Consider the following 17,436-nt stretch of genomic DNA (forward strand, 5'->3'; position numbering starts at 1 on the left):
TGCACATTTTCCAGCATCGTCAGGTGGTGCAGCGTCAGCACCAGGACGGCTGCCGAGAGCGACACTGGGACAGCCTGCAGGGCTCGCAGTGGGACAGGCGGAGACACGTCGCCTCTGTGGATCCCGGTCAGCGTCAGGACGGAGCTCACCAGAAGGACTCGCCTCAGCAGACGGGCGTGCGACGACATGATGTGCGATGTGCCGAACGTGTCCGAAGAGGTAGTGTAAAGAGCAAGCAGCCACCGGGGCAGAAGACGGCAAACTTCCGGGATCGAAGTTCAGAAGATCAAAAATCCAGGCAAAGCCAGGAGCGGAGCAACGTCACATCAGCCCGATTCATTCACTAGCCGATCTTAAGGCGCACATTTCAGCGTCGGTCGTGTGTCTGTGCGCCTGTGCCGCCCACTGCCCCAAGGTCGACGTTTTATACGCCCGTTTCACCCGCATGTGACAGGTAATCATACCCATCAGACTCACGCGTCATCAATTGAAAGGAACGCCTCCAAGACCAATTTATCATGGTCCGCAAACAAGAAACAGGATGTCGCGAGTCGGCAACGTCAATTGAGGGTAGCTAAGCAAATACTCAATAAGCCAAGTATCCAAACATAGAACCGTTGCACTAAAAGTCAACTGGGATGGATTGACTATTGATTCTTCCAATAAGGGTGTGGCTTTTGGGCGTGCCCATGACGTAAAAAGAAGTTAACAGGATGATACTACTCTGTTTTTCAACAGTCTCGTCTAACGATGCTTCTATAACGCCAGACGCCACCGACATGTGGCCTCAACGGCGGCAAACAGTCTGTATTTGCCCGTGCAGGAATGAAAACATTTTAATTTGAGTGACCTTTCCATGACCGACACTGCAAGAAACACTGACATTTGCATGGGCGTGAAAGAATTTGGTGTGTGGCTGTGGCATTGTTCTTTGGAGTTTTGGCAGGCGACCGTGTTCGTACTCATTCAATTCAGAACATCTAAGAAGTAGGTAATAGGAAGGTACATGTTCTAAAAGTTAAAAAAGATGTCTTTATGTCTGCCTACCATGCTCGTAAAAACGTACCCTGCATTTCTAACTTTCATTTGCAAATCGTAACTTAACAGAGTTGTAAACAATTGTGAGCAGTACCGATGTTAGTGCTGAAGTCTGTAGTTACATGCACTAGAGCCTAGAGCTAACTGATCCACGCTGGGAGATGCACCACCAGTACATGCCCAAACATCAAAAGTGTTTTCATCAAAAACATCCCACTGGCCAAAACGATATCGGTCATTGGCCATCGTTGCGGGCGAACCGTCATCCGGTTTGTGAGACCTTCAATGACCTCCGGTATGTGTCGAAACACCAGTTGCCGCTCCACACTAGCATCCGGTTAGCATCGAGCGGCCAATGCGACACTTCCATTCAACTCAATGCAACTGATATGATAGCCTTGCTGTCTGATGATAACTATCGGCTACAAATGCTAAGTGGCAGTGGTCCCAGCTTCACTCAATATACCCTGGGTGCCAGCTGCCTGGGCACTGAGCAGCGCCACCTTCTGTGCAAAGGAAGCTCTAGTTTGTCTAGCGCCGAAGGTGGCACCACCACTGCCGTAATACAGCAGCCGTGCTTGCTTCAATGTAGTCAGCTTAGTTGGGTCCCCATGCATAGGTACCTATGCAAGGCATATAAGTTAATATTTATGCTATCCAGATCTAACATGTATCGTTGGATGCTTGATAACGTAGATGATAAATGCATACTCTTGGTTTAGTCGCTGCTACTAATGAATCCAGCCTTGCCACTGATCCTTTCTCCGGAGCTGGTATTTCGGCCGTTTCTACCTTCCACCCTCAACTCAGCTCAACTTTTCTCGATCCGAGAACAGCAATGGCTGTCACATTGATTACCACCCGAAAATTAAGGTCTCAAGCCATTAGTCCCACGCGATCTGCCCTGGTCAAAGTATTGAATCCAATGAAATCAATACGAACCGTACCATACTGATATTTCTATCAAAAGATGGCGCCACAGTCGTACGCCTGAGACGATGCTGTGCCGCAAGGCCCGCTTAGCAGCCCGGTGGAGAAGCGAGATAGGAGACCGACAAGAGACTGGCATAACTCTCACAGAATACCTTTTAAAGACAAAGACAGAGCATTATTTCACAATTCCATGATCAATCGAGCTTGAAGATACCCACTAGAGATGTCAATCGGATACCAACTTTTTGGTATAGGTACCGATACCAAACCGATACCAACTTGGTATTTGGTATTTCAATCCTAATGTTTTTGGTATTTTGTTGGTATTATGAATGCTCGCTAATGTATGTATAAGAGGCCGTGAATTTGGTAAAAAGTTGGTATTTCCCTAATATTCCTAAGTTGGTTCGGTTTCGGTATTTTCCCATGGTTTGGGTTGGTATTTGGTTTGGTATCGGTATCCTGATTTTCTGTATTTGACATCACTAATACCCACAGTCGCGTTACGGTGATAACTGTTTGTTCAAATCGTGTCCCAAGCTCTTCAATATTGATAAAGCTCGACCATGGATGATATAACACTGGATTGGTGTCTCGTGGAAATTAACATTGGGATCCGCGACATTGGGATCAGGCCTGCCATCTAGCGGGAGAATTATCGTAAGTTAGGAGCAAGGCGAGTAAACGCCATCTCTCAGCATTATGACACACGTGGGTGTGGTGTGTTAGTTGGCTTAAAGTGCATATTCCCACGAGTTGGAGGTAATCTTACTGGACCTGAGACGACAGAAAATGTCTTAAATGCTTGAAAACCAAAAACGTCAAGCAGCCTTTAGGTAATAACGAAAATAAAATGCGTAAGACGGTGTGTATTGAAACGCCCAGTCCCATCGGCTTGCACAACCTTTTATATGGTCATTGACTCACAATGCTACAGCAGTTTGACAATATGTCATACATATTTGGTAGGGTTATTCCTTCTTCTCCGAATTTCGCCCGATTTTCTTCATCTTAGTTAATGTTACGGCATGTGCCACGTGCCAACTTAGGGGTGTCGAAATTGTTCACATAAAGTAACTCCGCAATGGCTGGACCCATTACAGTATAACTTCGTCAACAGTTAGGCACCCAGTGGCCAATGCATTTCCATGTGTCACTATGGGGGTGCTACTGCACGTGCGCACGTGCGGGGTGCCGCTTCCATATCTCAAGAACGGCTGGGTGGATAACTCAAACGTGGTCATACAAAAATGTCACATCGATGCTCGCACTGCATTGATCAGTGCTTACATTGGTGCAGAGTTGTTAGGAAAACGATGAAATACTCCTTGTTTAACCCTCGCATGTGTGCGGCGTTTTCCAGCTTCTAATGTGTAGGGGGGGGGGGTCGGTTGGACCCCCCCTTGCCGTTTGGCCCCTGATCGAGCTAGAGCTTCGCGGAAAAAACGAGCGTGTTGCCCGTGACGAGAGGAAGCCGATGATACCCAATTTTAAGGTCCTAGGTCATTGGTTGACCTTCCAGGTCAGGTCAATGACCCAAAGTCGGGAAAATCGGGACCTATTAGAAAGTCGTAAAGTGTGGCTGCTACAGGGTTTTTTCGGGGTGCTGATCACGAATATCGTGTTAGTTTTGATCACAGATGATGTCTTTAAGCATTTAGACCAGGTCGGGTCAGGTCAGGTCAGGTCAACCAGTAGGCGTCGTGACGGGTATTTGTAGTACGTGTCAACCGCCTCTGACAGCTTTGTAACATGTTACGAAGGCACCAAAACTACTTCGTAAATGTTCAAATGTTTGCTAAATTCGAATTCAGCTCCAAAAACTAGCCTAGAAACATGTAAAACTCGAAAAAGTGAACCGAGGTCACCCGAGGTCACCAAAGGTCAATGACCTGACCTGACCTTCAGGTGACCTTGACACCCACCCTAATGCATGGGAGCAACATCACATCACATGTTTGAACGTTTGAAACCACGAAAAGCTTGCAAACGCGCGGCTAATGCGAGCCGACGTACGCCGAATCGCGATTCCGGGCCCTGTTCATGAACCCCGGCGGTCGCTGCGGCCGCTGCGGTCGCTGCGGCCAGCCGGGTTGTTACGTCACAAAAAGGGGCGGGGCTCATGTAGTATGACGAATGTATGACGTCATCTTGCTGCGGCCGCTGCGATCTCTGCGGCCGCAATCCAGCGACCGCCGAGCCTCAAGAAAACTAATTGCACTGAACTTGGCGCACTGAAGTCAAATAGGCGCAAGCCGTGTTGTCATGGAATCGATTTTGTAAACAAATTATCTACCAGTGTGCTTCAGTTGTAAACAATTGTCGGAAACTATTTCGACAGCAGACGCTGTTCATGGAACGCTGCTGCGGCCGAGTGAGTGATGACGTTTCAAAAATGGGCGGAGCTTAGAGCCTGCGGCCGGCCGCAGCGGCCGCAGACTTCATGAACAGGGCGCCAAACATGGTCTCGGAAAAGAGGTCACAGGTCAAAGGTCATTTGGGTCAGGGTCATGAAATTTTCAGGGTAGGTGTAAAATTGATCAATGCGAGGGTACTGAAAGTTTCGTCGCGATCGGCCGCTTTTTACGCGAGTTATTCGCGAAAAACCATGGGGGGGGGTCCATCCGACCCCCCCCCCTACACATGCGAGGGTTAAAATAACAAACAAACAATGTAATGTAATGGTAATAAAACAATGTACGAAGAAGATCACATATCAAAGTTGTTTTAGGCGGCTATCTGGGCCAGGGCTGCGGAGTTGTAGTCAGAGCCAGCGGTTCTGTCTGTTCCGACTCGGAGTCGGTTGATTGATTTATAAAAGCTGTAGTCGGAGTATGAGTCGAACGTCACCGAAAAGTCATCGACTCCACAGACTTACCAGGGCTGCAGAATCGGAGTCGGAGTCGGAGTCTGTGTGAATCGACAGTTCTGCCCGGAGGAGTCGGAGTCGATATTTGGATACCGGAATCGGAGTTGGAGCCAAAGTCACTGAAATTTCATAAACTACGCAGCACTGGTTGGGTCCTTTTCATAGAGCGTCTTGAATGACATGTTGAGCTGCAATGACGTTAGCAATTCCGTTTAACTTTTTCATTAGGCTTATCGATAGTACTTACGTTCGTCTTGTTCTTTGATCGGACAGTTTGTTTGATTTAGGCCAAGTAAAGACTCGTGTGAAAAATAGCGAAAACGACACGTGCTGGCGAAGTCTCCAATAACTCCCTGTTTCACGATTTAATGAAGAAATAACATGGAACTGCTTATCTTATTACTGACCCTGCACATAAATCTATTAATTTCTTTGCTTTTACTGACATATAAAGATATAACCTTTTGAAAAATTGCACAACAAGCCTGCTACTACACCACACTTCCGTGTGTCACAATGCTAATCAGCGGCGTTCGCTCGGCTTGCTCCTAACTTACGATAGTTATCCCGCTAGATGGCAGGCCTGAGCTCAATGTCGCCAAAAACTGCGAAGACACCAATCCATTATTATCTCATCCATGGCTCGACTTTGCCCGTTAACAATAACGATCCCTATGCAGTGTTGATTTCTTGTAACTCGTCAAGCGTTACCGTATTTCCGATGTGAGCTATTCATTGTAGGTATATTGTTCATAAAATCCCGCTAATAAGCTCCGAATCCTGTCGACAACTCCTGTTATCCTCCGAACGCCGCGGTCAGACGCCTCAAACTTTGTGCACCTATTGCTGCTCATTTCTCCTCTTCTCGTTTAGGAAACGGGGACTGGGTGTTCTACAAGCCGTATGACGATCGAAAAGAATAAAAGTAAACCGGAGGGTCAGATAAGACTGGTTATTGACCCGTAGCTCTTCCTAAAAGCGTAGAATGTGAGAGGTTCATGAAGAATAAAGGATATTGTTGCTGCTGGATCCGCATCCATCGGCGTGTGTCAATGTGAAGCGTAATTGGCGCATTCCTGTGCCAAGCACGAGGGAACGTAAGATTTTCGTTACCAGGAATGTTAAAGAACGTAAGAAACAGACTATCTCCTAACTCCATCATTATCTAACGTTCGTTTAAAACGTTTCGGAACCACGTCTCGCTTGACGTTGAAATTCATCGTTTTTAGACTTAACCGGATCGCATCGACCACGCCCAAACACCTCTGACCTATCAATCTCGTGCCACCGTGCAAAGACAACCTTGTTGATATGCAATAAACGATACACGCAGTATACCGCAACATCACGATACAAGTATACACCCAGTATACGGTATGCACCCGGTATACCGCAGAATTACGCGTTACGAGTTTACGCTCCGGCAGGGAGCCCGTAACAACGCCTGAGAGACACACTCCGCAAACAGATATCACAATCGTAACAGCACACCAGGCCTCACCAACAGTTTGTCACACGCACCATGCACTCTCTACACCATCACAGGGACGCCGCAGGAGCACCAGAGTTCCATAAAACACCAACAGCCGAGAGGCATACACCAACACTCATTGGTCACCAAGTCAGTCACACCACCGATACAATCTGCACCAGCACCACTGCACCAAACCATACAGTCCACCCAGCACCCCCGGAGCTGGCACCAGTCGCACCACCACTAGAGTGACACCAACTATGACACGGCCGCTGCTGGTGCAGAGTGCTGGTGCTGGTGCCGCGTCACCACCGCCGACAGCGGCACGCGCTGAGTGGGCAGACCGGAGGCCCCGCGAAGGTACACATGCACCACCGGCTGCCGGAGGATCCTCTTCACTGCCTTCTCGGGTTTGGACCGCCCCGCCGTCCGGGTCATCCTCCACAGACTGTGGGCCAGGGCGGCGACCCGGCTCCTGCCACCGTCACTGCCGGCGGGCAGCTGGAAGGTCACCGACCTCTTGGCGCTGGTTCCCGAGCGTGTGTCACTCAGACTGTGACTCCGGCAGAGGATCGGCCGCGGCCGGGGCCGGGGGCACTCGCTGGGGGAGCGGAGCAGGGGCGCGGGTCGCTCGGCCGGGCTGAGCGAGGTGTCGAGTCCGCTGGGGGAGCGGAGCAGGGGCGCGGGTCGCTCCGCCGGGCTGAGCGAGGTGTCGAGTCCGCTGGGGGAGCGGAGCAGGGGCGCGGGTCGCTCCGCCGGGCTGAGCGAGGTGTCGAGTCCGCTGGGACTGGAGACGGAGCGCACAGACATCGCTCCAGAGGTGGTCTCGAACGGGTGTTTGTCAGAGTTCAGATGTATAACAGGCGGGCCCGTCTCTGGAAGTGATTACACGTCGGCTTCTTCCAGCTGATTTTCGTCAATGGTACTTGACTGTTTTCGGCTTAGACGCACTCTGTCTTGGACGGTCCCTTTGTGGTCAATCAGAGGTGGAATAGGACTCCACTTTCTGATTCTACCACTCTTGCTCTCAAGGAGACTAATAAGCACAGACTCCTCTTCTGTTCTCAAACCCTCTTCACAGACCAGTCTCTTCTGGTATATCAGCGATGGGCGACTCAAAATCGTGTCGACTGTTGCGGCTCACTTTGCCCGAGTTCACCAGGGCTCAGCACCCGCCGCTCCAAGCTCGGAAGCTTTCTCTGACTGCCGACGGCAGCCAACGACGGTTTTATAAAGCTCGTCGGTCGCTGCGTGCGTCGGTAGACTGCGTCCGCACCGGTCATTGGTTGAGCGATGTAGCGTGACCGACGATTGGTCGATGGGGAGGCGCGGTGCGGCATGAGATCGACTGTATTTGCCGGGTAATTAACCCGCGCGGGGCTGGGGTCTCCAGCCGAACGCGCGGGGCTGGGGGGGGGGGGGTAAATTTTACCCCCCCTGTTATCTCCCGAACTAATGGTCCGATTTGGAAAATTCAAACGCCAATCGAAAGCTCTCATCACGAACTACTAAAAACATGTACTTAATTTAAAGTTTGAGGTCAAGGTCAAGGTCAGGTCAAGGGTACAAATTGCAAGTTTCTACAGTATCGGCCTTGCACCGTAGTTGCCGAAGAATGGAGTCATGGACTGAGACTGATCGCCCAAAACGTGTTCATAGGCTACCAAGACAATATTCGTTGCATACAATATCATTCAGAGGTCAAGGTCAAGGTCAGGTCAGGTCAGGTCAGGTCACCAAAAAACAAAATATAGAAAAGGGCATGTGCGACACATGTTTTATGGGTCATTTTACTCATAGAATTCAATAGGCACACTCAATAAGTGATTTGGACCACCTCTGGATGAATTTCAGGTCGGGGTCAGGTCCAGGTCAGGTCAAGTGAGGTCAAATTTTGAAGTTGGTTGTTAAGGCCTAAAAAGGTGTCTATCTGATGCAGTTTTTCACGGCGAATCGAATGGTGCTATTTTTGTTTCCGTACAAGGTCTAGAACTTCCAAAAAAGTCATTTTTCAAAAATTTTGTGTGTCGTGACGTCATAAAATTTTGAATAACTCCCACATTTTTTAAACTGATTCTTCTAAAATTTGGTATGTAGGTGCACATAGACCACTTCTCTGACATATATTCCGGTTTTTTTGATAGACTCAAAATTTTGGATTTTATAATGATTTTTCCAAAAAAGTCAGTTTTTTGAAAAAATTTAGGCCAAAATCCAAAATTTTCAAAAAACCGAGATAGCCATTTGATAGACAAAGTAAAATTACGTATAACCTTTTTTGTTACGTCTTGATTCCTTTAAAAATGAAGATGTTAGCGGCGTTTGAACTTTTGCCGTTTTTGAGGCGAAAATGGCGAACATGACGTCACTAAAACGTCAATTTCTCAAAAATTTTCCGACGGATTTCGCTCAAATTTTCAGGGAACGTGTCAAATTGATGTAAGAAAAGGTACTGAAAGTTTGGCGGCGCTGCGCGCCGCCGTTTTTGAGATATCGCAAAAATTCGCGAGGGGGGGTAAAATTTACCCCCCCCAGCCCCGCGCGGGTTAAGTTACGTGTAGGTTAAGTGTTAATCCGTGCGCGAGCTTGGAACCAGCTCTGACAGCCTGACGGTTAAACGAGAACGGATAAACACCGCAGAACCTAGTGTAGGCGAAGGAAGCTACACCTGGACAGCATTCTGAAGTTGATAGGAATCTGGAGGCCTACCATATAACTCGTTTTCAAATTATATTCATTCTCGAATAATCCGTGGTGTGCAATCGGGTAAATCTCAAGGCGTAATCCGTCTCGTGGACATCCCACCAGCACCTCTCCGTCCCTTTGTGTTCCAAATCGAGCACTCCCCAGTCCCCACCGAAGGAGAACTAAATCTGTGCCGCACGACGCCCCCAGCTGAGGAGAAAAACACGCATGAACGTTTCAAAGAGGTTGTATTGTCTAGAATGCGTGTTAACCTTGCACTAGCCACTGGTGTTCGTTTGATCTGCAGTTAAACACGCACACGTAAACCACCAATGAGATCGGCAATGGAAGCGGCAAGAAAGCAGGCGATGAAAGACATCGCCTAATTTATCTATAGCTAGAACAGGCTACATACGATACAGAAAAAGATGTACAGATATAGAAAACATAGGGATATTTATCAGCGACAGAAAGGAACAGCATTCTTTGAAAGCAGCATATGAATAGATACAAAAGAAACGCAGCTTCGCAGTCACAGCGTGGATATTACGGCGGTGTAAAAGGAAAACACAACATGTCGGCAAGTCTCTCAGTCACATTGTCGATACAAGTATTACAACAGTGTAGATATCATATACGCAGAACGGAAGACAGACAGCATAGTTACAGCACGAGATGGGTACTGAGGCCAGACAGGCTGAGACATTTTGCCAGGCATTTAGTTCGACAGCGAGGCCAACATTTAGCAGAAGCAGGAATGGAGATCGAACGGCGTTCTGCATTGCACAGACTATATGGATAACTCAAATATATACACTATATGCTCCGCCGGTCCTACAAACGCACAAAATGAACACCAACTTCTCAACCGTGATCAAATATTACACCAGTAAAGCAAGCACTTCTACTGTTAATTACATCAGCATACGACATTCTAGAGCAAGCAGTATACCGTACTTTAGTCATGAAATGACGTTGCGTGGAAATTTGGTTATGGTGAAGTGTTTAAATGGAGAAAAATTGGACCCAGATGCACTGGCCGTCACAACTAAAACGCAGTTTCTCCTAAAAGATCAATGACGTCATTATTAGCGTTTCCAGTAAACGGCAAGCAAGGGGCAGGAGCGAGTCACAACCGCCCTAGCGCGATCTACAGTTCGTATATGAAATGTGACTTCTCATACAAAAATAAGGTGAACTGATACAGAAGACGAACTAATTGATACGCGAGTTTATACATTAGGCAGCGCCGCAGAAGCTCGTGGAAAACACGCTGGTAAGCGGTCGCAGCACGTGCCTATTTCCATCTCCTTACCCCTGAGGAGGTTGCAAACGATTGCAATCAAGATGCATCGGCAACGTTCAACGAGCAACACGCATGACTATACTAGGGCACAACTTCAGGCAACTATAGAAAGCGATTGCAAAGGGCGCATCAAATAAGCTAAGGTTTCAAGGAACACAGCATCGCTGAAGCTTCTCTTCAGCAGCTTGGACCTCGCTTTCGTCTCGCATTAACTTACAAAACGAAAACTTCTCTTCAGACTAGCGTCTTATCAGAAAACAAAGACGTGTCTACTGTCTCTCTTGAATAAATGAGCTACTTCTCGGTAAGAAATTAAAACGAACACTTCTACGCGTAAAAATAATTACAAAAGCACTTCAAGTCAGTCTTTGTGAACAGTCAAACTCTGAGAAACTTCTAAATTGACCCAAGCTTGTCTGTTTGGAAAGACGTTTCTGCTTCCATTCCCTGGAGGAATTATCGTCTAAAAAGGAACACACGGCATCCCGCGTCTTGCGCGGAAAATCTGCTCAACTGCTCGACCTACAAACGGGCAAGATCACTGCTTTGAGTTCTAGTTCTCATCTGAGCACAGATCATCTAGATCTATGTAGCTATAAACACCATATCGGTTCCAGGGTCACTGCATCAACAGTTTCTCCGTGCTGTTCTCTTGCAACCCAGCGTTGGTCCGAAAAGAGGAAAACTAACGGATTGACACGATTCGCCAATCCAGCCGTCTTTAGTCCGGTTCTTTCCTATGACAGCAACTGCTCAAACCAATGCGTCCGCCAAAAGTTACAACCGCGTGGTCACACAAGTCCATACTGTCACGGAAAACACCCTCCTTGCTTACAACACTTCACGATACACGCTGAAGACAGGACAAAAGCGGTATCTTAGCAAGCGGCAACTTTTCTCAAACGGTGCCTTCTCAACACTAACACCAGTCTTTGTGTGGCATGCCTTCTCTTCGCTTTACAAGTTAGCACTTCGTTCCTACCGAAGCTCCTCTCGAAGTTACCCTCACTGGTGTCTCTCTTTACACATTCAAAGTCTCTCTTCCCAATTCATCTGACCCAACATCAGTCGCTGCTACATCATAAGTCCATCACAGCTCACCATCAGTCGTCCACACCACATCAGTTTCTGCTTAGTGACGTTGACTCGGGGATACCAGTCTTTGTGATGTGACATCAGATATCTGACGATCACCTGGCGGGCGATGTTTAGAGACATTGCCACGTCACTGATGACGTCGCCGTGGTGTCCGCCGACATCACTGACGTTGCTGACGTCATCTAGCTGTAGTTGTCGTAGTCTGAGCCGTCGGGCATCTGCATCAGGGCAGCTGTATAGGATGGCGGCGGGACGGCTCCCTGGGGAGACACAGCAGGTCAGGTCAGGTCAGGGTAGGGGAGGGGGCGGGACCAGCTCCCTGTGGAGACACGGTGAGTCAGGTCAGGTCAGGGGGGGGGGGGGGGCACAGCTCCCTGTCGAGACACGGCGGGTCAGGTCAGGTCAGGGTAGGGGAGGGGGGGGGGACACAGCTCCTTATCGAGACACACGGCGGGTCAGGTCAGGTCAGGGTAGGGGGGGGGGGACACAGCTCCTTGTCGAGACACGGCGGGTCAGGTCAGGTCAGGGTAGGGGAGGGGGGGGGACACAGCTCCTTGTCGAGACACACGGCGGGTCAGGTCAGGTCAGGGTAGGGGGGGGGGGACACAGCTCCTTGTCGAGACACGGCGGGTCAGGTCAGGTCAGAGTAGGGGAGGGGGGGACACAGCTCCTTGTCGAGACACACGGCGGGTCAGGTCAGGTTAGGTCAGGTCAGTCTTGTCAGGTCAGGGGGCGGCACGGCTCCATGTAGGCACACGGCGGGTCAGGTCAGTCAGGTCAGGTCAGGTCAGGTCAGGGACACAGGTCCCTGTTGACACATGGCGGGTCAGTCAGTCAGGTCAGGTCAGGTCAGGGGGCGGCACGGCTCCATGTAGGCACACACTGGCGGATCCAGGAGGGGGGGGGGGGGCAACCGGGCCAAAGTGAGGGCGGCTAAAACATGATTTGCCCTCCCCTTTCCAAATCAAATTCCCCCTTTAGAAATCTCCTCAGGACTGCAATTCACAAAAATGACGACATGCATGCAAGATAAGTCAATAAATCCTCACTTCCAATCCCAATTAATCCAAGTATATGAAAAGCGGGAGATTTTGTCATTGATAACCTTCGGAGACCTGACCTTTTGGCCGGCTTTGGCCCCTCCCTTTGAAAACGGCTGGATCCGCCCGTGGGCACACACGGGGGGTCAGGTCAGGTCAGGTCAGGGTAGGGGGGGGGACAAAGCTCCCTGTCGAGACACACGGCGGGTCAGGTCCAGTCAGTCAGGCCAGAGTCAGGTCAGGTCAGGGTAGGGGGGGGACAAAGCTCCCTGTCGAGACACACGGCGGGTCAGGTCCAGTCAGTCAGGCCAGAGTCAGGTCAGGGTAGAGTCAGGGGAGGTCAGGTCATGCCAGGCAAAGTCCTTTTTTAGTTTTACCAGCACGAAAATCGCGAGTTGCGACCTTTTTATTCATAAAAGTCTCCTACAAGATTAACAAGACATGCGAAAAGATTTCTGCTGATGTGAAACCATTTAATTAGACTGGCTTACATTAGTTTTCACATCAACGTTTTTTCGCGTGGCTGGCGAAACACGTGGGCGACCTTCGGCTAAATATAGGCGCAGCCCGCGATTTTTCCGTTGCTTAAACTGGCCTCAGGTCACCAGGTGAAGCGCGGACCCCAGCTCAGTGCTGCTCAGCTAGTGAAGGGATTTTGTGCCGGCGAGCTCTCAGCAAAGGTCATGAGGTGCGTCTTTAGTGCGCCAAGAATAGACACGCTAAAAAGTCCACCCTATTTAGATAGCTTTGATGCAAAACAAGACCTAATCTCTACCAGAGGTCGCCGCATGTCATGAATAAAATTTCACCGGAATGAAATCTCCCAACTAACTAATATTCCGGCTGCTGAATGCAATAACACCTGCCCGTCCGAATCGGCAGCGTTCAGCCATGATTTCAGCAGCACATTTGCAACATCGCGTTAATGTACGCATGAGCGGCGTCTGGATCTCTGATAAATTGACACACGCTCCGTCGACCCCGCAAATAGACTTGGAGTCAGGCGCCGGCTGTAGTCAGCACTAACCGAGTCACGAGGCAGGCGCGTGACTTTGCGAGAGAATATCACCATAAATGAGAGTGTCGCGAGTAATAGCCCCACTCGCCGCAGGGCAGTTCCCGGAAAAAGCCGTGATTTTGGAGATCCGGCGTATATATTTGGTCACATGACAAAGCAGCCGTTTCAATGTGGTCAAGGTAAATATAGCGACCCAGAATCTTGAATGTTGAGGAACGGAGCTCAGATTTCATTATCAAGGATGTTAGAGAGTATTTGAGGTACAATATTCATTTTCACGGTGTGCATAGTGCCCTCAATATAGAAATCAGTGGAGTTGCCATGGAGTTTTGGCACGAGTTTTAACCCGCGCACCGACGGGGGGGGGCGGATATCCGCCCCCCCCTGAGGTTTTTCGCGAATAGCGGGAAAACCGCGGCGCGTAGCGCCGCGAAATTTGGTATGACTATAACCTCATCAATTTTACACATGGTGTGCAAGTTTGAACCTCCTACCTTTCAAGGTCAGGTCACCAGGTCACTTTGAATGACCCAACCTCAAGTCACTTTTTTGCAACTTTGTCACCGTGCCAGAGCTACAGTAGATGTCGGAGGCCTTTGAAAGTCGCAGGATGTTATTAGGTCATTAGTAGCTACAATTTGTATATCTCGGAATTTTGATATCGGTGACCTAAGGTCAGGTCAATTTCGCGACCTCCCCATTATAAGTCAATGGGGGAAAAATCAACTCCCTGTTTTTACCACTAAAACGGGTCGGAATGGCCCCATATACCATACATGACTTCATATACGATCAACCTTCACTACCTTGAGGTCTGTTTTGCTGTTGGGCAGCTGTGAGGTCATGTGACGTCATCAAAGGTCACCAAAGGTTTTTGGCCAATAACTCCGTACAGGAACAAGATACAGCCGCGTGGATGGTCTCATTGTGTTCAGCTCGTCAAGACGCATCGAATGATATACATGATGACCTCGAGGTCACGTGACCTGAGGTCAACCTTTGACCTTGACCTTTCGAGGTCAACATATATATCATTCGATGCGGATTGACGAGAGGATCACGATGATGCCCTTAGTTTGTTCCTATCTTGACTAATTCGAAAGTTATTCGAGAAAAACTCTCTCAATATCTAGCGCCGCCATTTTGACTTTTTCGACCCCTGTGACGTCATCTTTGACCTGACCTGAAAATGACCTTAGTAAAAATTGTAGATCTTGACCGTGCGTATCCGATGCCGTTTACCGCTTGTCGCTATCTTGCTTCGTTCTCGAGATATCAGGGGGGGGGGGCGGTCATCCGCCCCCCCCCCGTCGGTGCGAAGTTGGCGCAGACCCCCGTCGGTGCGCGGGTTAAAATAGCGCTGGGTGTTGGTCGTCAAAGTCAGTTGCATTCTGCGTCAGTCACCAAACGGCAGATAAAAAACAACAAAAGTTTGGCAGCTCATTCAGGCGAATGTTTGTGACGAGAGATTCGCCGACTGTAAAACAAGATCTAAATTATTAAGTGGTCTATACCACATGACTGAGCCATTCGAAAAAATGGCGATATAACCAAACATAGTAGCAGGCTTGACATCAAACACAAAATAAATAATTTCCTTTTGTGCAAAAAAGACCGAATGTGTAACTAGACGATAAGTAAATTGGAACATTAAGGAATAAAAATAAACAAATAATATGGAACTTGAAACGAAATAGAACTATCTAACATTTGCGAGAACAGTGATAGTCAATAACATTTGAAACGACACACAGTGAAACATTGAGTTGACGATTGGGCATAAACCATCGTAAAAATAAAAACAAGCCGCGAATGAAGTATCCTCATTTTCAAAGGCCCATAAATGATTTAGATAGGATACTTCTTCCGCAAGTTTTGTTCTTTGAAATTCACTACTACATCCCCAACACAACATAGCACCATGCGTCCCATGCTAACCACATACCAAACAAGCACAGCCAGACACACACACATGCTTCAACTACTACCGACTGGCACTAGTCAGCTCTTGCACCTTCACAAACTCCCAGAAACAGAAGACAGCAGCACACAGAACCCCGATCGTACTTACAACGGCTAGCTGAAGGAACAGCGACAAAGGCGAGAGCGAGATAAACCGTAGCCGGCTGCAGGACGAGAAGTCACGCGAACGAGACTTGGAAGTACCGTAGTTAATGACAGAAGAGATTCATCGCAAGTCCTGTTTCCTCGTGAGTCAGATTTAGAGTTAAAATTTAGCGTGAAACATCGCATCGTACGAAAAGTGTGTGATATGAAGAAAGCAATGCACATTCTAGGTGTTTCGGTGGAGCTCGCTGTACTCAAAGCTGCGTCTAGCACAGCACTTCTCCATATCCCTCGAAGCTCCCCTTGAGCGCCTGGCAACTCGCACCGACCCCTCTCTCACACCAGCCGAGCCGAGGTACGTTTTATCTCATTTTATTGACAGAGACGGGCTAAGCGAACGGTAACTGTCGGCCACAAAGCGACCAAAGCCGGCACGACTGAGATCTGAAAACGCGAACCCCGGACCAGGGAGGTCCCTCAGCGGGACCGTGGCGGTCCGGCAGTGAGACCAGGGAGGTCCCTGGTCCCTGGGGAGACCAGACTCTGGTCCGTCAGCGCTGACGCGCCGCACAGAACACCTATCAAAACGAGCGCGGTGGCGAGAGCATACATCCACAACTTCTCATACAGTTTCGCTCAGAAACACAATCACTCGAACTCCATACAGTCAACACTCGAATTTCACATCCACACCACACACACCCACGCGCGCAGCAGGCTTGGCATCTCCTTTAGCCGCGTCTCTACAAAACCGTGATGGTATCTACAATAGCTCAGCGCGTCAAGCCATCAGCACAGTACCAGACGTGAGCGGTAAAAATGCTACAAACCCCCTCCCCTCTCTCCCGTGTTACTCGCCGCGGTAGCGAGGGACCCAGGGCGCTAAACTGCGCGGGGCGGACAGGCCAGAGCACCGCCAAACGCGGCGAAAATCTTTTCTGTCACAGTTACCTACTGAGCTCTGCCTTCTCGTTTCTCCCATCCCTCTACCCACAGCGTCCGTGATTGGGTGACCGAGACGCCGTCCCCGCCCGCTCTCAGAATGAGAAAACGACTCCGGGCGAGGGAATCCACCCCACCGCGACCACGGCTAAGAGCAGTAGTTGTACACCAAGCGTACCCTCCGCGAGCGGGGTAGCCTCCTAAGGTCGTCACACAGAACTACATTGAAAGTGTGGGCACTTGAATCACTCTAATAATAACAAAACACCAACAACATAAAACGTCACTGACTCAGAGAACTGAAAAGGTTACGCTGACACGTAACTGACAACCTCCAATACACTGGGAAAGAGATTCGAGGACAAATAAACGGCTTGAAATGAACAACGGAACACACAGACGGAAACGGTCAACACGGCGGCACACGTCATCACCGAGGTATGAGGTCACAGTGGTGACGTCATCAAATGACGTCCCACAGGCGAGAGCGGGCTGTGCCATTTGTACAGATCGCCTTTGACCGCGGCACATCACTCCTGGTTACCGACTTTCAGTCTAGAGTGTTCTGTATGTACAGTACGCCACCAAAACCGCCGAGAAAATCTCACCAACTCACAGCGACATGAGCTGCATTTGGTGAGTTTCTCCCCCCAACCCCCCACCTCCCCCTAAAGTTAGCGACATCGACACAGACAGACATACAAAACTCGGCGGCTCCTTTCGCGGCTGACTAGGAGGCTCCATCGGAGCTGGGGCACGTGATGGGACTGCGCGGGCACCGGCGAGGGAATGGTGTTTGAATTTGAACATCGTACACCACTGAATGGGAGGGGTGTGTCCTCCCAAACGCGTCAACATGCGATTGTTTAGTTGTTAAACCGATAAGAGCAAATAAACATAGCGACTCCTCTGACCTTGGAGTACAACATTGACTAAATTGATCACCACAAAACTGAAATCCTGAAA

At 49.2% G+C, this 17,436-nt stretch overlaps 1 protein-coding gene across 1 annotated transcript in view; it reads right to left on the reverse strand.

Annotated features, from left to right (window-relative positions):
* Positions 1 to 9,230: 9,230 nt before the first annotated feature.
* LOC122384630 (protein tweety-like) overlaps positions 9,231 to 17,436 on the reverse strand; it is a 57,880-nt gene continuing 49,674 nt past the window's right edge. Inside the window, exon 14 of the mRNA XM_043372227.1 lies at positions 9,231 to 11,663. Within this exon, the coding sequence (XP_043228162.1) occupies positions 11,586 to 11,663 (78 nt within the window). The 3' untranslated portion in view covers positions 9,231 to 11,585. The remainder of the gene's footprint in view (positions 11,664 to 17,436) is intronic.

The sequence above is a fragment of the Amphibalanus amphitrite genome, unplaced genomic scaffold (genome assembly GCF_019059575.1).
Source record: "Amphibalanus amphitrite isolate SeventyFive unplaced genomic scaffold, NRLGWU_Aamphi_draft 000194F_arrow, whole genome shotgun sequence".
Lineage (NCBI taxonomy): Eukaryota > Metazoa > Arthropoda > Thecostraca > Balanomorpha > Balanidae > Amphibalanus > Amphibalanus amphitrite.